Source organism: Rhinoderma darwinii, chromosome 1 (genome assembly GCF_050947455.1).
Source record: "Rhinoderma darwinii isolate aRhiDar2 chromosome 1, aRhiDar2.hap1, whole genome shotgun sequence".
NCBI lineage: Eukaryota > Metazoa > Chordata > Amphibia > Anura > Rhinodermatidae > Rhinoderma > Rhinoderma darwinii.
Genome location: NC_134687.1, coordinates 161,924,106 through 161,945,445, shown reverse-complemented (window position 1 = coordinate 161,945,445; position 21,340 = coordinate 161,924,106). Strand labels below are relative to the sequence as shown.

General features: G+C 42.5%; 1 protein-coding gene across 4 annotated transcripts in view; it reads right to left on the bottom strand.

The window, feature by feature from the left end:
• The window catches only part of SEC24B (SEC24 homolog B, COPII component), a 116,628-nt gene that overhangs the window by 93,768 nt on the left and 1,520 nt on the right, over positions 1 to 21,340 (bottom strand). For all 4 annotated transcript variants that reach the window (XR_012883027.1, XM_075860521.1, XM_075860519.1 and 1 more), the window contains exons 2-3: positions 17,980 to 18,672; positions 1,952 to 2,119 (exon numbers count right to left, since the gene is read on the bottom strand). Coding sequence is in view for 3 of the 4 variants with exons in the window: in XM_075860521.1 (XP_075716636.1) it covers positions 1,952 to 2,119; positions 17,980 to 18,672 (861 nt within the window). In the remaining variant the exon portion in view is untranslated. The remainder of the gene's footprint in view (positions 1 to 1,951; positions 2,120 to 17,979; positions 18,673 to 21,340) is intronic.

Here is a 21,340-nt window from a genome sequence, read left to right as displayed (position 1 = left end):
TACAGTGTAATGGACAGAAGGCTCACGCAAGGTCACAGCTTCAAAATAACATTCAGAACCAGGTCAGGTCATGTCATGTCCCTGCAGATCTTTCCAAGTGGAAAATCAATGAACAATGTATGGAGCGAAGCAAACTAATGATATGCAAGTCACAAGTAAACAACTTTAATAGAGCAAAAATCTGATTATTTCCTAGATTATAAAATGATAGATTAACAATAGGTAGATCAGTTTTATTTAAAAGATAAACTACTTTTTTTTTTATATACAGCTGAAAGGCCGTTTCCAAGTAAAATAATTGGCATGAGTGGACCAACATGGAGGCTAATGAGGAACAGGACAGTTGGTAAACATTGACAAAGCATCAGTATAGGAGTTAGGGTATGTTCACACAGACTATTTTCAGCCGTTTTTCGGACTGTAAACGGCCGAAAAATGGAAGCAGAACGCCTCAAACATCTGCCATTTTGAAAAATAGCCGTGTAAAAAAACGGCAGCGAGAAAGAAGTGCAGGTCACTTCTTGGGCCGTTTTTCATAGACTATTGAAAACAGCTGGAAAAACTGTGCAAAAATTGCGAGTGGCTTAAAAAAACATCTGAAAATTAGGAGCGGTTTTCCCTTGAAAACAGCTCCGTATTTTCAGACGTTTGAGTTTGCGTGTGAACATACCCTTAAAAAGGTACTATGTAGATATTAAATATTTAAAACAATCATCTTATGTATCGAAAATAATTCAAAATGGACATTGATCAAAATATATGTTATATTAAAATAACACTAGGGAGAGAAGACGAGATTAGACAAATATTGGAAAAGTAAGAGAAGGGTGGGAGAAAGGAAAAAAAGGGGAGGGGGGGGATCATAGGGACCAAGGGGGTATCAGGGATGTGTTCTGTCGCAACCATTAGGGAAACAAGAGTACCTATTATCGGGACATTTTTAGGTCATTAAGTTAATATATTGGAAGTTTTAACCCCTGAATTTTCTGAAACCAAAAGGAATATTGTAGGTGGATACACCAGTTTCCATGCAAGAATGGGCCGAATTAATCAGGTTGAAGACAATAGAGATCCTATAGCAGGATAGAGGGACGTTGCACAGTTGGAGCAGGAAGACGCCTGGTGTCTTAGAAAGTGTGTGTTTGGTGTGTTGCCTCAAAATTCACAAACCAGTTTCCTGAAATTCTGTCAATTTATCAAACTCCTAAAAAAAAAATCGGATACACAATGCCAACAAAGAGGGGAGGCGCACGGGAAGAAGCTATGTAGTTTGGATGGGTAACTGTACTATCGTCAGAATCGTAACCCCTTCCCGACATCTGCCGTGTATATATACGGCGCACGTCGGATGGAGGGACCCGTTAAGATGCCGCGGTCAGTAGCGACTGCAGCATTTAAATGACTAGAAACAGGGGGCGGCCCCCTGTAACGTTGCAACAGCACCAGAATTGCTGCATATTTTGTCACCTTTGCGCTTGAAAAAAATGTAACAAGTGATCAAAAAGTCGTATGTACCTAAAAATGGTACCAATAGAAACTACAGCTCGCCCCGCAAAAAATAAACCCTCATACCACTCAATGAACGACGTAAAAAAAAAAAAAAAAAAAAAGTTATAGCTCTCCGAATATGGCGACAAAACGTAAAATTTTTTTTTTTTTTTTTAACAGTCAGACAAAGAATGAATATGCAGCTATTGGCCAGACTGGAGACACCCACCCTAACCCCAAAGCCTTTTTGGGTGTCTTTGGGTAGGCCACTCCTGCAGCTGGCTCTGACTTGTACGCTCAGTGCCAGAGAGAGGAAAGGAGTCATTTTCTGTAGAGGATCTCGGGAAGGTCATGGAAACCATTGCTCTTGCACTCTGAAAACTGACAGTAGTGTGCATAGTTTGATCTGGGGACTGGGTAAGTGAAAGTTACACAAAAAAACCTTGCTTGTTAAGATAGTTACCTTGCTGTACTGCTGGTTGAGGTTTATGTGCAGGAACCAGCAGAGACGGGGATCCCGATGACTGGTTTCCAGAAGGCGGATAGGTTACCATTGAGTTAGGAGCTGATACAACAGGACTAGGTCGTCCAATTTCTGATGTCTGTGCTGCCACAGCAAATACAGAAGACCCTGTTAGAGAAAAAAATACTGTCGTTTTGAAATCCCTGAATATGGTGCCTACAAAAGAAGAACGTGAACATTGTGTGCCTTTTATTTCGTGACAGCATCTAAACTAGCAAAGAGTATCATTCACATGAGGCCTCATTTCTACTTTACATTTCAGTGCAGATTATCCACACCATTTTTTAAACCACAGGGGACCACATGTTACATGTAAGTAAATGAGAATTACAACTTCACACTTTTTTTTTTTTTTTTTACAGCAGGATATCCTGTCTGGCATTTATGTCATGCCCCCCCCCCCCCCTCCATAAGACTAGCTCTAGAAAATGGACTTGCTTCTATAACCAGAATAAAATTCCCACCAATCATCGGCAAATGTAAAGTTTTAACACTGCTTAAAATACTCCTAACAATTTGAACGGCGTATTTTTAGCCTAAGGGGTACATCATTTTAGGTAAGCCAAATCAATAGTAAATTGCTGCAGTGCAAACGCTTCCGACAGATGGTGGTTTCCATCCTCTAGCTGGTGGGGGTGCTTGTTTCTACACGGGGAGCATATGTCTATACGTCAGCCAGGTGCCAATAGAGATCCGCTGCTTACTGGCCCCAGTTGCAGGCGCCTGGCTGACATTAGGAGCTGCACAGCGGTCCTGTGCTGGACGGTCAGTACAAGAGATAAAACAGGTACATAAAGAATACGTTCTCAGAATGTATTATGTACTTATTGGTACTGAGCAGCCAGAGCCACCCGACCAAAGCAAATTCAGCCTCATACATATGAATATGCACGAGATTCATTTCAATAGCTGGTATCGCGACCATCATGCAGAATATTGAAAGACCCTTTTTTCTCAGTAGATTTCTACAAGAGTTTATTTCAGAAGCTTGCAGAAGACCTTAGGCGGTTTTCAAACGTTGCGTTTTTGTTCTGGTTCTCCTGTGATTGTCGCAAAACTGTTGAATGCTGCTGCACTTATGAAAACCGCAATAGAACTGCAACAAAATTGTAACATGTGAACACAGCCTTACAGTAAATAAGTGTCCCGTTTTCTGCCCCATTCATTTCTACATTTAGCCTCCCTTTATGTCTGCCCCAGATGAAAAGTTTTCAACTGCAGAGGCTCATCCACAGTCTGGATTTCTACATGTCCTCTAATGCGTAGACCTTGATCCACTTCTGTTCAGTTAGAACATGTAATGCTAATCCACTGCAGCTTACACAGGCAACGACTCCGAAAGAAATTACACACGATCAGCAGCTAATGCTTCTAATAAACACAACATCTGTCACCTAGTCACTGGCTGGAGGCATCTGGCCAGAATCTCTTCTGAAACTAGAATAAAGTAAGGTGCCAACCAAAGCAAATGTAAAACATATGTATACCTTTCTATATACATCAAGGCCGGCCAAGTCCCAGAAGCAAGGGAGCCAAGGTGCCTACACATTAAAGGGGTTGTCCGACATTTAATGACTTTGGAAAATGTAAGTATTATAAATGTATTTACATTTATAAATTAGAAGCATTTTCACAAAGTGGCCCCGTTTCCAGATCCCGCCGTGGAGAACTTGACGGGTGACGTCACACTCTGCTCTGGCCGCTTTGTTGATCTTGAATTATTTTCCGGGTATATACGACATGTTAGTTGTGACGTGGTGTATAGCGGTTTGTTCTGTTGTAACGCGCATGCGCTGCCCCTGCTGTTATCTCGAGAACAGAAGGGACCGCGAGAACAGCAGTGACAGCGCATGTGCGTTACAGGCTGTGAAGCAGAACAAGCCGATATACACCACGTGACAAGTGACGTGTCGTATACCCGGCAAAGAATTGAAGATCAACAAAGCGGCCAGAGCCAGTGCAGAGAGTGACATCACCAGCCAAGTTCCCCATGGCAGGATCTGGAAACGGGGCCACTTTGGAAAATGTAAGTATATTACAAATGTACTTACATTTATAAATTACAAGCATTAACACAGTCATTAAATCTCGGACAACCCCTTTAAGTAAATGCGAGGTAAAACGCATGCTGTATACACTGCGGCCCTTAACCCCTTCCCCCTGCTTGCATTCTGGGCCCTAATGACCAAGCCATTTTTTACGTTATTCCATTGTCACAATCGAAAAGCTATAACGGTTTTATTTTTGCGTCGACATAGCTGTAGAAGGTCTTGATTTTTGCGGGACAAGTTGTACTTTTTAATAGCACCATTTTGGGGTACATATAAATTTATTCATTAACTTTTATCAACTTTGGGGAGGGGGGAAATAGAAGAAAACCTGAAATTTCCCCACTTTTTTTGCGCCCTAAATCTACGTTGTTTACCGTGTGGTATAAATAACACAATAACTTTATTCAGCGGGTTGTTACGATTGCAAAGATACCAAATTTGTATAGATTTTGTATGTTTTACTACTTACACAGTAAAAACACTTTTTTTTCAAAATGATTTGTTCTTGCGTCTCCATATTTGAAGAGCCATAACTATTTTATTGTTCCGCCGATGCAGTTGTAGGAGGGCTTTTTTTTTTGCGGGACGACTTGTAGTTTTTATTGGTACCATTTTGGAGAAGATGCGACTTTGTGATCACTTTTTATAACATTTTTTTAAAGTCAGGATTCACAGAAAACAGCAATTTTCCATATTTTTTTATTTTATTTTTTTACGGCATTCACCGTGCGGGTTAAATAATGTAATAGCTTTATAGTCAGGGTCGTTACAGACGCGGCGATACCAAATATGTGTAACTTTTTTGCCTTATTGTGATTTTTTTTAAATAGTAAAGCATTTTGTAAGGGGAAAAAGTGGGTAATTCATTTTTTTTTTTCACACTTCTTTATTAACTTTATTAAACTTTTTTTTACTTTTATACTAGTCCCACTAGGGGACTTTAATATGCGATTGTCCGATCGCTATTCTAGTACACTGCAATACTTTTGTATTGCAGTGTAATACTGCCTGTCCGTTTAAAACGGACAGGCATCTGCTAGGTCATGCCTCTGGCATAGCCTAGCAGGTATTCACTACAGGCAGACCTGGGAGCCTTTATTAGGCTGCCATCGGAGACACAGACACTCGGCGATCTTATCGCCGGGTGTCGGTAGGATGAGAGCTCCCTCCCTCCCTCTCTCCAAAACCACTCAGATGCGGTGCACGCTATTGAGCACCGCATCTGAAGGGTTAAACGGGTGAGATCGATACTAATATCAATCTCACCCGGCAGAGCAGGGACGCCCCCAGCCCTCAGCTACCTCTGGCATCTGAGAGCAGGGAGATTTGACAGCTCCCTGCTCGGTTTACTTTATTCTGATGCAGCGCTGTAGAAAGGCTATTGCATCAGAATAAAGCCCACTAAAGACCGCCGTGAAAAGGCTTATCGGCGGTCATTAAGGGGTTAAAGGCTATGGACACCTTTGAGGGCATTTTTTTGTTGTTGTAATAAATAGATTAGTCGGCGTGTAGGCGTAACTTTGTAATTAGTTTTTATTGAAAAAAAGAGTTTTACTTTTCGATACATAGCTGCTCTGTATACTCTTCACAGAACAGCTGTATAGTTCACTTTACACCAAATCCGTCAGTCCAGTGGACCGGACAGGATCAGCGTCGGCAGATCCTAAGTTCATAACTTAGATGTGATTGATTACAGGTGGATCCTGCTTGTCAGAGATAAACAGGACCTGCAGACACTGAACCTGTTAGGGCTGTGGGACTGACTGATTTGGCGTAAAGCGAGTGATATAGCGGTTCTGTATAGAGAATACAGAACAGCTGTATCACCAAAAGTAAAACTAATTTTTAAAGACTAAATTAAAAGTTATGTAAAAAAAAAAAAAACACCCTCAAAAAAGGTGTCCATAGCCTTTAGTCATGTGGATGGAAATTCCTAAACTTCTATTCACTCACAGGCAACATCTGAAAGTTTTTATAATTTACTTTATCAACTAAAAGACAGCAGGAAAAATGCAACAGTGTGAACATAGGTGTGGATTTTTCAGAAAATCTGTGGGCAGAAATCCGCATCTGACCGACACTTGGATTTCTGCCGTGGATCCGCACGCGAGTTTGGCCCATTGTACTTCAAATGTAGCTAAACTGCAGCTTTTCTGTGCGGAATAGGCTGCGATAATGAACACGCCGTGGATTTTAAAATCTGCAGCACGTTCATTATTTCATGTGGATTAAAATACCCTGATCTCATGCATTTCTGGTGGAATGTGAGACGATTCTCTCTGGGTTTAAGCGTGGAATCCGCTATGGAGTTCCTTCTTTTACTTTAAATTGCTTTATAGGGAAAACAGCTTTTACAGACGTTTAGAGCAGTGAGGAGAGTCAGTACTTATAGGATTATCTAAAAAGTTTCACGTGCCAAATAAAAAGCATCACATGAGGTACCGGCACCTTCTCTGCCGTGGACTCCTTCAAGCTGAATTTACATTAACAGCACAAAAGGGTTTGGGGCACAGCAGTTTATGTAATGTAAGGAGATAACCCCTAACATCGTATAGAAAGCTTGCACGCTCCCCTATATTTTTTTTTTATAGGGGACATCTTGGCCATTCAGCTGTTTATCATAAATAATCAACCTCACTATCATTACGCTGAGTTCACATGTTGTGGTAGAGTGCCACGTGGCCAAACCGAACAATGCGGCTATAGGCTGCGTGGCTTTTTCAGGTCAAACATGTTTAAAAGCGGTGTTACACCTGAACTACCGCAACCTGTGAACCGAGCCTTAGGGTATGTTCACACGGCCTATTTACGGACGTAAATCGGGCGTTTTTGCCCCGAATTACGCCCGAAAATAGCGCCTCAATAGCGCTGACAAACATCTGCCCATTGAAAGCAATGGGCAGACGTTTGTCTGTTCACACGAGGCGTATATTTACGCGCCGCTGTCAAATGACGGCGCGTAACTAGACGCTGCGTCAAAGAAGTGACCTGTCACTTCTTTGGCCGTAATTGGAGCCGTTATTCATTGACTCCAATGAATAGCAGCGCTAATTACGGCCGTAATTGACGCGGCGTTCAAGCGCCTGCACATGCCGGTACGGCTGAAATTACGGGGATGTTTTCAGGCTGAAACATCCCCGTAATTTCAGCCGTTACGGACCCCCGCCGTGTGAACATACCCTTATAAGGAAGTCACGGAATTCCCACCCCCATCATTCTTACCAAAGATTAGACTACCTATTTATCACGAATAACCAACTCTCTATAGGCAACATTCTCCTGTCCGACCATGACCTGATGTCCATGTTTCCAAACATACACACTCCTGCCTAGGCAATAGAACTGGAAACTTAATGAAACTCTCCTCTACCCTCTGCGGAATAAACAGCGAATTGAGTTCGCATTGAGATCTTACTTTGCAGAGAATGATATGCCGAATGTCTCCTCCAGCATATACCTCTGCTACTCATAAATATTATATGCATGGCGACAAGGGGAACAAACTCATGGCATATTTAGCTAAAAAGAGACTGCAAAGATTTGTCCCCAAAATCCGCTCCCCAACTGGAGCTATGCTTGAGCACACGACCGACATTGTAGCGGAGTTCTGCTCCTTTTAATCAATCATTGTATGATTTACACCCTGAGGAGACACCCAAGGCGTTGGCGGACAGAACCATAATGATTGAGTCTTTCCTAGACTCCCTGTCTTCGTGCCTTATCGAATACACAAAAAAACCTGCTTGAATCGCCTTTTACAATTAAAGAACTTCGTGACGTGCTTTCAAGTATGCCCGCTAGTAAGTCCCCGGGGCCGGATGGTCTTCCCGCCTAGTCCTATAAACAGTTTGGAGACATCCTGCTGCCATTTTTTCTCAAAGTGTGTCACTCTCTTAACGCTTCTCAAAATTTCTTACCCTCAGTGCTTGAAGCGCATATTTCGATAATACCAAAAGAGGGTAAAGACCCTTCGCTTTGCGGTAGCTATCGCCCCATATCACTTTTAAATGTGGATGTTAAATTGTATGCTAAAATCATAGTTAATAGGATGCAATCATTACTACCATTCCTGATTGACCCAGAGCAAACTTGTTTTGTTAAGGGTAGAGAGGGTAAACATAACACTACGTGTTCATTTGATCCAGTACACCAGGTCGAGAAAGATTCCTCTAGTTTTGTCGTCTACCGATGCAGAAAAGGCCTTTGACCGGGTGGACTGGACCTATAATGGTCAGAGAGCTTTCCCGTTTCGGCTTTCCACAACTCTTCATTCACAAAATCCTATCTCTGTACACGCTCCCACACGGAAAGGTTAGAGTAAATGGCCACTTATCGCGCCCTTTCCAAATCAGGTATGGCACAAGGCAGGGTTGCCCACTCTCTCCCCTTCTTTTTGTTCTCACAATTGAGACCTTCATACAGAGCCTGCGTCAGGAGCCACTTCTTAAAGGGTCTACATTGGGGACAGAGTGCACTCCACAGCTGCTTTTGCTGATGACTTATTTTCATCACTAACCCCTCCATAGCTCTACCCCGAATTAAAGAGGTATTTACCCAATTTGGTGATCTATCCAACTTCAAAATGAACTCTAGCAAGTTTGAAGGTCTTTGTGTTTCCTGCACTCCGGCTCTGTTAAAGTCTCTGAAACTAAACTCCCCCTACTCACTATGTTCGGACAGCATAAAATACCTGGGAATTCATTTAACTCCCTCACCTGACAACTGGTATCACAGTAATTACACACCCTTGCTCTCTGATATTAAAACCACTATCATGTCCTGGCAAATCCCATATATCTCCTGGATTGGTAGATCCAACTTACTGAAGATGGTCATTCGCCCTAAACTTCTCTATTCCAAACTGTCCTGATTCCCCTTCCAAAAACCTTTTTTGCGGCCATCAGACAACAGTTTTTTAAATATATTTGGAACAATACTAAACCCAGAATAGCATTTAGCACCCTAGTCTTTCCTAAATGCTCAGGTGGATATAGAATCCTATTATCACTCCATACAACTAGCCAGGATTACTGAGTGGTTTGACCGTTCGTCAAGTAGACTTGGGGTTCCCGTGGAGGAGGCTACCATAGGCACCCCCCTTACCTCCCTTCTGTGGCTTGACAAACCTAATGCAGCCCCCTTTTTGTCTAGTAACTCTCTTACCACGGCTTCTTATCAGACATGGACTGAGGGTGAGGGGATGAAATCTCTGCACCAAATTCCATCTCCCCTGATGACGGTCAGAGACCTTGTGCAGTCACAGACTGAGAGATTTGGGGACTGCCGTTCCCTTCCTAGAGCAGCGTCCTGCAGCACACACAATTTCATACTGACTAATGGCTCCGTTCCTACCCTCCACGAACTGAGATCTCAGCCCGAATTCTCGTCCCTCAATTTCCTCTCTTACTTTCACCTCAGAAGATGTTACCTGGGAGCGCTTAGACAGGGACCACTTGACCACCGGTCATCTTGGATGGAAAAAACCATCCTCCTTCGCCAACCACCTAAAAAGCTTATTACACTATACTATAACAATCTGATTAAGATGAATTCATTGGTACAGCCTTCCTTTATTAAATCTTGGGAGTTGGAACTGAATACTACCTTTTCTGACAAGGACACCAAGGAAATTTTTAGAAACTCCCTTGGGACCTCTAGATGTTTAAACCCCTTAATGACCAGCCTATTTTTTAAGTTTTTCCATCGTCGCATTCCAAGAGCTATAACTTTTTTATTTTTGCGTCGACATAGCTGTATAAGGTCTTGTTTTTTGCGGGACAAGTTGTATTTTTTAATAGCACCATTTTGAGGTACATATTTATAGATTAACTTTTATTAACTTCTTTTTGGGGGGGGGGGGGGGGGGGGGAGAAATAGAAAAAAATCGGACATTTCGCCACTCTTTTTTGCGTCCTAAATCTACGCCGTTTACCGTGTGGTATAAATAACACAACTTTATTTAGCGGGTTGTTACGATTGCAATGATACCAAATTTGTATAGATTTTGTATGTTTTACTACTTTTACACAGTAAACGTTTTTTTTTCAAAATTATTTGTTTTTGTGTCTCCATATTTGAAGAGCCGTAACGTTTTTATTTTTTCGTCGATGCAGTTGTATGAGGGCTTTTTTTTTGCGGGAAGACTTGTAGTTTTTATCGGTACCATTTTGGAGTAGATGCGACTTTTTAATCACATTTTTTTAAAGTCAGGATTCACAGAAAACAGGAATTTTTCCGTCGTTTTTTATTTCATTTTTTACGGCGTTCACCGTGCGGGTTAAGTAACATAATAGCTTTATAGTCGGGGTCGTTACGGACGCAGTGATACCAAATATGTGTAACTTTTTAACTTTATTTTGGTTTTTTAATAGTAAAAGCAGTTTATAAGGGGAAAAAGTGGGTTTTTCATTTTTTTTTTTATTAACTAACTTTTTTTTAAACTTTTTTACTAGTCCCACTAGGGGACTTTAATATGCGATTCTCCGATCGCTATTATAATACACTGCAATACTTTTAAAACGGACAGGAATCTGCTAGGTCATGCCTCCGGCATGACCTAGCAGGTATTCGCCACAGGTAGACCTGGGGGCCTTTATTAGGCCCCCGGCTGCCATGGGAGACACAGACACTCGGCGATCGTATCGCCGGGTGTTGGTGGGAGAGAGAGGGAGCTCCCTCCCTCTCTCCAAAACCACTCAGATGTGGTGCTCGCTATTGAGCACCGAATCTGAGGGGTTAAACGGGTGAGATCGATACTAATAATCTATCTCACCCGGCAGAGCAGGGACGCCCCCAGCCCTCAGCTGCCTCTAGCAGCTGAGAGCAGGGAGATTTGACAGCTCCCTGCTCTGTTTACTTATTCCGATGCCGCGACGTAAAAAGTCTCCAATATCCAAAACAAGATGCACACCACTGGCCTGACAGCATTTACACGTGTGCCCTAATAACACATTTTGCAGTAATACTGAGCCCTCACTATGTTTTTTCTGATATTTTTTGTGGAAAAATACATAAACACAAAATGGTCTGGGGTTTAAAATAGATAAGAGAGAATTTATAACAGGCGACATTGCATCATTGTACTAGCCCTTGCTTTCGTGATTTCCTTTGGGAATATAATCTACACGAGGCACCTGCACACACAAGCTCACACCAGTTGTACCATGAAACCGCGACTTTCTGTTAGAGGTTTCAAACCAACTAAAACGATACTCCAGTTACATACACGACAAACAAACATTAAAATGAACTGCTTACACAATTGTGCAGTATATTCTTAGGGTATGTTCACACAGCCAATTTTCAGCCGTTTTTCAGGCCGTTAACTCCCCTGAAGAATAGCTGAAAATACGGGGGCCGAATGCCTCCAAACATCTGCCCATCGATTTCAATGGGAAAAACAGCGTTCCGCTCCCACGGGATTTCTTTTACACGGCAGTTTTTAAAAACTGCGCGTAAAAACGCCACGAAAAAAAAAGAAGTGCCTGTCTCTTCTTGAGCTGTTTTTGGAGCAGTTTTTTTATTGGGTCAATAGCAAAACAGCTCCAAAAACAGGCGTATAAAAAAAACAACGCATCAAAAAATGCTTGATGCTTACAAAACGGCTGAAAATCAGAGGCTGTTTTCCCTTGAAAACTGCTCCGTATTTTACAGCCGTTTTTCGTTTGCTGTGTGAACATACCCTTTAATCATGACAGTTTACAGCATTAAACCCCTTGCTGCCGTTTTTTCCTCCCATCATTCAAAAAGCCATACCTTTTTTATTTTTCCATCGATAAAGCTATATGGGGGGCTTGTTTTTTTGCAGGACGGTTTGTGGTTTTTCACGACACGATTTATTTCAGCATATAATTTACTGGAAAGCTGAAAATAATTATTTGTTGGGTGGATCGGGAAGAAAACAGCGATTCCTCCATTTATTTTTTTGGCTTTGTTTTTATGGCGTACACCATGCGGTTAAAATGACATGTTACATTTATTCTGCGAATACAGCAATATCAAGTTTATAGAGTTTTGTTTTGTTTTTTTAGGTTTCACTACTTTTCCAAAGAAAAAAAAATATTAAACTTTTTTTTTATTTTGTGCCGCCATATTCCATTTGAACGGTTTGATTTTTTTTGCAAGATGAGCTGTAGTTTCACGTGGTACCATTTTGGGGTACATAAGGCTTTGAGACATTATGTGGTACTTTACATGGGGCCAATAAAAACTGCAGCTCACCCACAAAAACAAGAAAGACGTCAAACTGCTCCATTGATGAAAATATAAAAAAAACACATAGCTCTTGGAAAGGTGGGGAGGGAGAAACGAAAACTAAAAATGATCTTGTCATGGATTGGTTAAGCCCTGCCTCTTTATGCATCCTAAGGCCTTGTGCACACTTCCGAGACATTTTTCACGGCCGTTTGTGACGGATCCGTGTAGCCGTTTCAGCGGCCGTGTGCACTCCGTGTTTCCGAGCGCCGAGCATGGTACTGTCCAGGGTGCTGAAAGAGTTAATGGGCTGCACTGATCGGCGGTAACTCTTTCAGCACCCTGGACAGTACATGCTCGGCACTCGGAAAATAGCATTTTAATGTAATAAAAAATGTCATACTTACTTTCCTCCTGTCCGGCCTCCAGCGATGACGTTTCATCCATGTCGCCGCTGCAGCCAATCACAGGCTGTAGTGGCGGTCACGCACGTCAGGATGACTTCAGAAGGCCGGCCTCCAGGGATGACGCTTCATCCCACGTGACCGCCTCTGCAGCCAATCACAGGCTGCCACGTCAGAAAGGAAGGCTGGACTGGAGGAAGAAGAGGGACTTGTCACCAAGTAATGTACTTCTGCCCGCCCGGCCGTTGCTAGGAAACGGCTCCGTCACACACAGACGGTACACGGATGCCTTCCGTGTGCCTTCAGTTTTTTTTGACGGCCCCATTGACTTGCATCTCGGACCAAAGTAGGACATGCTCTACTTTGGATCGGAATGGAGCAACGGGACCGTCAAAAAAAACTGAAGTGTGCATGGCCCCATTGAAATGAATGGGTCAGTGTGCTAGCCGTCAGAAAAACGGCTAGCACCTTGAAGGAAAAAAACTGAAGTGGGCATGGGGCCTAAGGGTACGAACACACACACCGTGTTCAGGGCGGATACGCTGCATTGCATATCCGCCCTGAAAACCGCAGGGAATGCCGTCCAAAAAAAAAATAAATAAAAATTGCACCACATTGGAAGATTAAAAAAAAACCCTGTTCATACTTACCCCCTCCCTCTTCTCTGCGCGTAGTCTGGCCTCCTGGGAAGATGTTGCAGGCTGTGAGACCATTGCAGCCTGTGATTGGCTGCAGTGGTCACATGGGATGAAACGTCATCCGGAGGAGGCCAGACTGTAGATGAAGCAGGGAACTCTGGGCAAGTATAACCTTTAGGTTTTTTTTCCTTTCCTGCGACTTTTGCAGCAGAATCGCTGTGATTCCACCGAAAATGTCACAACACACACCACTTTGTTGCGGGTTTAAGCACCCCATTGAATTCAATGGAGAAAACCCTGCAGTAGAAGAGCAGCGATTCCGCAGCATTAATTGACATGCTGTGGCTGAAGAAAATGCACCGCAATTTGAGTTTTTCCCCGGTGTCTTTTTTCCACTATGTGGGGACGAGATTTGTTGATATCTCAGCCACACTGCTGATACTGTAATACGCTGCGGATTTTCCGTGGAAAATTCGCAGTGTTTACGCTATGTGTGTTCGTACCCTTAAAAAGGAACGTCTGGCAATCAATGGACTCTTAAGCCCACATTGAGCAGGAATTCAAATCATTCATTCATAGGTTATACGGAGTCTTTTCCCACGAAACATCAGTCCGCTGAACTCGTCCTGCTCTATAACATGCTATTTGAAGATAGGACAGTATGCTCCACGTGACAGGTTCCCATTAAATCATGACACGGTTTACAGCATTTTTCACAGTGAAATGTGAATGGCTCACTATTATAGAAACATCCCACCGAAGAGCATGGAATATAATGGAGCACATTTATTCTGATAAGGGGCATTTTCAAGACCTGCACACATAGCCCCTCAGTAGCAAGCGTTGAGAAGTAGGGACACTAACATTTCTCTTCTGATCCCTAGAAAGAAAACCATGACCCCTGACATTTTCCTTTGCATGGCTCTTGATCAGGTACTGTGCAGAGTGATACAGAACAGCCCCATTCAGGTCTAAAGTGGCGCGGTGCAAAGAAAAAGTTTGACTTCTGACGATTAGTGATGGCATATCCTACAGTATGGGGTTATTATTCAGTCATAACCACATAGTGGGGGTATTATTCAGTCACTATATGGTTATGGTGTGGCGGTATTATTCAGTAACAGTATGGGGGTATTATTCAGTCACTATGTGGTTATGGTGTGGCGGTATTATTCAGTAACAGTATGGGGGTATTATTCAATAACAGTATGGTGGTATTATTCAGTCACTATGGGGTTATGGTGTGGCGGTATTATTCAGTAACAGTATGGGGGTATTATTCAGTCACTATGTGGTTATGGTGTGGTGGTATTATTCAGTAACAGTATGGGGGTATTATTCAGTCACTATGTGGTTATGGTGTGGTGGTATTATTCAGTAACAGTATGGGGGTATTATTCAGTCACTATGTGGTTATGGTGTGGTGGTATTATTCAGTAACAGTATGGCGGTATTATTCAGTCACTATGTGGTTATGGTGTGGCGGTATTATTCAGTAACAGTATGGGGGTATTATTCAGTCACTATGTGGTTATGGTGTGGTGGTATTATTCAGTAACAGTATGGGGGTATTATTCAGTCACTATGTGGTTATGGTGTGGTGGTATTATTCAGTAACAATATGGGGGTATTATTTAGTAACAGTATGGGGGTATTATTCAGTCACTATGTGGTTATGGTGTGGTGGTATTATTCCATAACAGTATGCGGGTATTGTACAGTCACTATGTGACTTTGGTGTGGCAGTATTATTCAGCAACAGTATGAGAGTATTATTCAGTAACAGTACGGGGGTATTCAGTCACTGTCGTTATGGTGTGGGGGTATTATTTAGTATCAGTATGGGGGTATTATTCAGTCACTATGTGGTTATGGTGTGGCAGTATTATTCAGTAAAAGTATGGGGGTATTATTCAGTAACAATATGTGGTTATGGTGTGGGGGTATTATTCAGTAACAGTAAGGTGGTATTATTCAGTCACTATGTCGTTATGGTGTGGCAGTAATATTCAGTAACAGTATGGGGGTATTATTCAGTCACTATGTGGTTATGGTGTGGTGGTATTATTCAGTAACAGTATGGGGGTATTATTTAGTAACAGTATGGGGGTATTATTCAGTCACTATGTGGTTATGGAGTGGTGGTATTATTCAGTAACAGTATGGGGGTATTATTCAGTCACTATGGGGTTATGGTGTGGTGGTATTATTCCATAACAGTATGCGGGTATTGTACAGTCACTATGTGACTTTGGTGTGGCAGTATTATTCAGCAACAGTATGGGAGTATTATTCAGTAACAGTACGGGGGTATTCAGTCACTGTCGTTATGGTGTGGGGGTATTATTTAGTATCAGTATGGGGGTATTATTCAGTCACTATGTGGTTATGGTGTGGCAGTATTATTCAGTAAAAGTATGGGGGTATTATTCAGTAACAATATGTGGTTATGGTGTGGGGGTATTATTCAGTAACAGTAAGGTGGTATTATTCAGTCACTATGTCGTTATGGTGTGGCAGTAATATTCAGTAACAGTATGGGGGTATTATTCAGTCACTATGTGGTTATGGTGTGGTGGTATTATTCAGTAACAGTATGGGGGTATTATTTAGTCACTATGTGGTTATGTAGTGGCGGTATTATTCATTAACAGTAAGGTGGTATTATTCAGTCACTATGTGGTTATGTAGTGGCGGTATTATTCATTAACAGTAAGGTGGTATTATTCAGTCACTATGTGGTTATGGTGTGGTTGTATTATTCAGCAACAGTACGGGGGTATTATTCAGTCACTATGTGATTATGGTGTGGCAGTAATATTCAGTAACAGTACGGGGGTATTATTCAGTCACTATGTGATTATGGTGTGGCAGTAATATTCAGTAACAGTACGGGGGTATTATTCAGTCACTATGTCGTTATGGTGTGGCAGTAATATTCAGTAACAGTATTGGGGTATTATTCAGTCACTATGTGATTATGGTGTGGCAGTAATATTCAGTAACAGTACGGGGGTATTATTCAGTCACTATGTGATTATGGTGTGGCAGTAATATTCAGTAACAGTACGGGGGTATTATTCAGTCACTATGTCGTTATGGTGTGGCAGTAATATTCAGTAACAGTATTGGGGTATTATTCAGTCACTATGTGATTATGGTGTGGCAGTAATATTCAGTAACAGTACGGGGGTATTATTCAGTCACTATGTGGTTCTGGTATGGCGGTATTTTTTGGACCTTATATTGTGTGATTATTGGTAATATTGCTATTATAACAGCAAGTCGTTTTCAGTAACAGTATGCAGGTAATATTTCATCTGGTATAGTGGTATGATTTAATAACTATCTATATAGATGTACATTTTTTTTTGTGTGAGAGGGGGACGGACGACATTTGCTTTGGGGATTGCAACACCCCTGGACGCGCTAAACATCAGCGATGCAGTTCTCTGTACTCCGCCTTCTGAATAGACTGCATTATTGATACAGTATTTCAGCATTAGGGGCCACATTTAACTTAGCCCAGGGCCCCACTTCGTCTAAAACCGGCCATGCTCACTTTGACACGATACTGATAGAACTCTGATGTAAAATCGGACGAGTTCTACAACACTTGTCTGAATGCAGCTTTAGCCTTTAAAACTTATACTGACATAAAAGGTGGTTTTACTCTTAGTCACGTAGTAGGAGCAATAAGTGGTCATCTGATCCAATTTCACCCCGATGTTCTGCCTTTATAATTTCTCTTCATGGATAAAAACAAAAGAAATAAAGTGATGGAGTAGGTGGTACCGTGCTCTCCATGACTGATATTTTCCAGGATGTCCTGCTTTCATTGTCTCACGGTGAACACACAGCTGACTGACAATTGCTGCCTCTGACACTTGGTAACGGCTGTTAGACCCCCACCCCCATAGACTGACTGTACGCCTGTGTTTTTATAAAGCCCACTTAGTGTATTACCAATATAAACTGTTCATACGGTGCCTCATGAATACGAAGATGTGCAGGGCTTTATTTCATCAAACCACAGCATTCCCCTTTCTTGGTGTAAGGCTTTATTCTACATGACAGAGCTGTGTGGATTGTGCTGAGGCACGCGGAACCTCGCCACCCCATATGGTTCTCCGTACAGCGCTGCGTCTAGGGGAGAAAAGCTCAGCAATACGGCATGCCACAGAATCTGACAGAAAAAACTGCTGTATGAAGGCAAATGGAGGTGCAGTAGAGCCCAATAGAAGCTTATGGGTGCCATATTACAGCTCCGTACTGCCCTAAGGCAGCATGAGAAGGCTATAATAGGGCCCAGCATAGGAGCCGTACATTTTTTTCATGAACGGGTTCGGATCCTCTCACAATAAAGTATGAAAATCTCTTACAAACAGAAGACGGCATTGACTGTACCTGCATAGAGCAGCGCAGAGAGGCAGAAATGCCGCTCTATAACCTATGCGGGTATGGTCAGACTGACATATCTTAGGCAGACCTGGTGGTTTATTTACAGCAGCCCAAATGAACTAAAAAGAAAATATCTTTAAATATTCATTGAATTTCTAATTTATGTATTAGCAAAAGCAATAGTGGTGTACAAAGACTTCAAAAATAAAACAATGTATAAAAGTGAACACCTTAAATTACAGTTTTGCAGATTTGTATTTCTCAAATGGAGGTTATATTACCTGCACTGGATTGTTGATGGTTAGTCGATGGTACGACTTGGTTCTGCACAACGCCATCATAAGCGCTCTGCCGATCAGCGACTGGAACCGGAGGTGCACTTAGGCTGCGCAAATCTTGATGAAGTGCGTGCGGATGAGTAATTGTCGGCAGTCTCTGTGTGTTGTTAGTCCCCTGAGTGCCGGTCTGAAGGCCATGAGTAGGTATCACTTGTCCATGTTGACTGCTTGCAGGAACGGAGGAGTACGGTACTCCATGATATAAAGGACTAGATGTCACAGGTGCAGAGTAGTGACTGGAATGAGTGGTAAATCCCTGAGGAGTAAAGGATGAGGTGGCAGAATACGAATAGTTGTAGGCACCAGTAAACGCAGGATATGGTTGTGCAGGAGCAACAGGGGGAGCTACACCTTGGCGCTGCTCCCGTGATACTAGAACATGATCACTTTGAGAAAGTCCGTGATAGAACTGGTGGGAACCTTGATTTGTATTGACAGGATTCGTTTGGAAAGGTGGAATATGGGCGTTCTGTGGCGGTGCCGCTGCATAGTTTATGGAGTGATAATCGATCCCATACTGGTGGTTTGTGTATGGAGGAGTCACTTTACTCGGCACTTGGGAGCAGACTGCTGAAGGAGCACTGCTAGCAGAGGGATAAATTCTGTATCCATGAGGAGGTGGAGGTTGTGCTGGGCCTAAAATAGAAAAATAAGATGATATTGATCACACTCAGGAATTAAAAAAGGGGAGAAGAAGGGATCACCAAAGAATAACCCGCTGTCACTAGGAAATCTGGTAGAAACTCTGCACACTTCCCAATGAGCTAGTACTGTCTGAGTGGGAATATAGGTCTTAACCTGCTATCACTGACTTCTTTTAAAAAGCATTTAAAAAACTTTTCCAACCAATTTTTGTTTTGATCGCTCCACTGTGTGTAGTCTGATCATGCAGTCTTGTTTTCCTTCCATCGGATACCTGCTTCTTGCTAACCCACAGAAAGACAGTAGTAGGACCTATTCACACAAAGCCGTCAATTGCAGCTTTTTTGCAGCAATTTTCACAAAATCACAACATAAAATTGCATGAATACGTGCAATTTCACCGCACTGTGTGAGTATGTGTTATTTCCCTTCTCATTTTCATTATATGGGTTAGTGACAGGGAGCATTCTTGTTTACGTCCTGTGGCTGAAACCTCTTAGGTCAGGTTCAGACATGGCGGATTTGCAGTGTGGTTTCCACACTGCAAATTTACGGCAACGTATAGCACAATGCATGTGGACGGGGTTTTGATAACACCAGCCACACTTATTAGAAAAATTCTGCACTAAACTACGAGCATGCTGCAGATTTTCACCATGGATTTAACCCTTTCAATGTATAGGATGAAACCTGCAATACAATTTCTGCTACGTTTGGACGTAACCTTACACACTTATACTTCTCACAGCTGAGGCTTTGCTATAATTGTATCCAGTCTTGGCAATCCTCTATGCTAAACACCTCAGCAGCACAAATCTCTTCTGCCCGGAGGGATTGCTACAACATAATAGTGTAGATAAACAGTCGGGGTGACTTTTACCACTAAACCATTGTTCTGACAGTAGCAAAATACATGCCTGTATCTGACACTAACTACATATGAGAACATGTCCTTGCCAGATCTTTGTATCGATTGACCCCTTTACATGGAATGACTTTTCAAGCCACCGAAGAATGATCATCGGTTTGAAAAGTTGTGCAAAAAGGATCTGATGGTAATTTTCAACAAGACAATACTCACCCATCTGGATAAGCTCGCTCCTCACCTGGCAAGGAGCATCATGCCCAGGGGCGCAACTTGGAAAGACTGGGCCCCACAGCAAACTTTTGACTGGGCCATCCATCCCCAGGGTGCCACACACAGTCCCTGCCCGTAGATTCTGCCATACAGCACCCCCCCCCCCCCCCGGAGATTCTGCCATACAAAAAATAAAAATTGTATTCACCTAGGCCCCATTCCCGCGACGAACGGGGCTGCTCCACAAAATACTCAACGCTGACGGGAAGCTTGCGTAGGCTGGTGTGATCTAGTGACGTCATCACGCTGGTCTGCGCAGGAATCCTGTCCCTGCGCCTGATAGGCTGCAGGTCGAAAGTGGCCTGTTGCCTAGTAAATCCCAGAGCGGGGAGATAACATTGATTCCTATGACAGAGCAGAAAGGGATCTGCGTCCTAAGGACACAGATACTATTAAATGTGACGTCGCCACCGCTATATTGATGTATTGTAGTTTCAGGCTGGGGCTACACGGCGACTTCAGCTGCGACACTGGTCACATGCACAGAGATCGCTATGGAATCAGCTTGGGAAAATTTGCTCTCCAAAAGTCAGTCTACGCACTATTCACTGTAAGCTCCGTCTTGCGCCCAGCGTGTTAGACATACAAACATATTTGGCATCGCTGAAGTCGGCATAAGTTGTCAAATATGTATTTAGGTGTGTTTACCCAGTGGCATGCACCAGATGTAAAAAAAAAAACATCACATTCACATTTTCTTATTTATCTTTTCAATTTTTTAAGAAGTAAATTATATCACTTATTTTTTGACACAATATGGAAGCCCAACATGTTCTGAGAAAAGCAAGACCAGATACACGTAGGTTGGAAGAATAATACAAGAACAATTTGCTTTTAAATTTGCACATGGCTAAGGGTATGTGCACACGACCTATTTTCAGACATAATGGAGGCGTTTTCCGCCTCGAATTACGCCTGTAAAGACGGCTCCAATACGTGGGCAAACATCTGCCCATTGCTTGAAGTGGGTCTTACGATGTTCTGTGCAGACGAGCTGTAATTTTACGCGTCGCTGTCAAAATACGGCGCGTAAAATGACGGCTCGTCAAAGGAAGTGCAGGACACTTCTTGGGACGTAATTGGAGCAGTTTTCTCATAGACTCCAATGAAGAAAAGCTCCAAAAACGGCTGTAAAAACAGCGCGAAAAATGAGTTGCTCAAAAAACGTCTGAAAATCAGGAGCTGTTTTCGCTTGAAAACAGCTCCATATTTTCAGACGTGTGAGTCGTGTGAACATACCCTAAAACGCTTCTATTTTTGGTGCGGATTGCGCACTGAAAATTCACTACAAATGACAATATGACACATGTGAATGGGGTTTACCCTTTTTTTTTGAAGTATGGAATAGCATAGTAGACGGTGATATTCCATCTTAAGAGATCCCGCAAAAAAAAACTTATACCGCTCCTGTCAACACTTTATGGACAGTAATGTCAGGAGCTTCCCAATGCTGGAGTCCCCTGGCAGAGCATCGCAATTGCTCTGTCCTTGGACTTTGGCCCTGGGGAAGCTCCTGACATCACT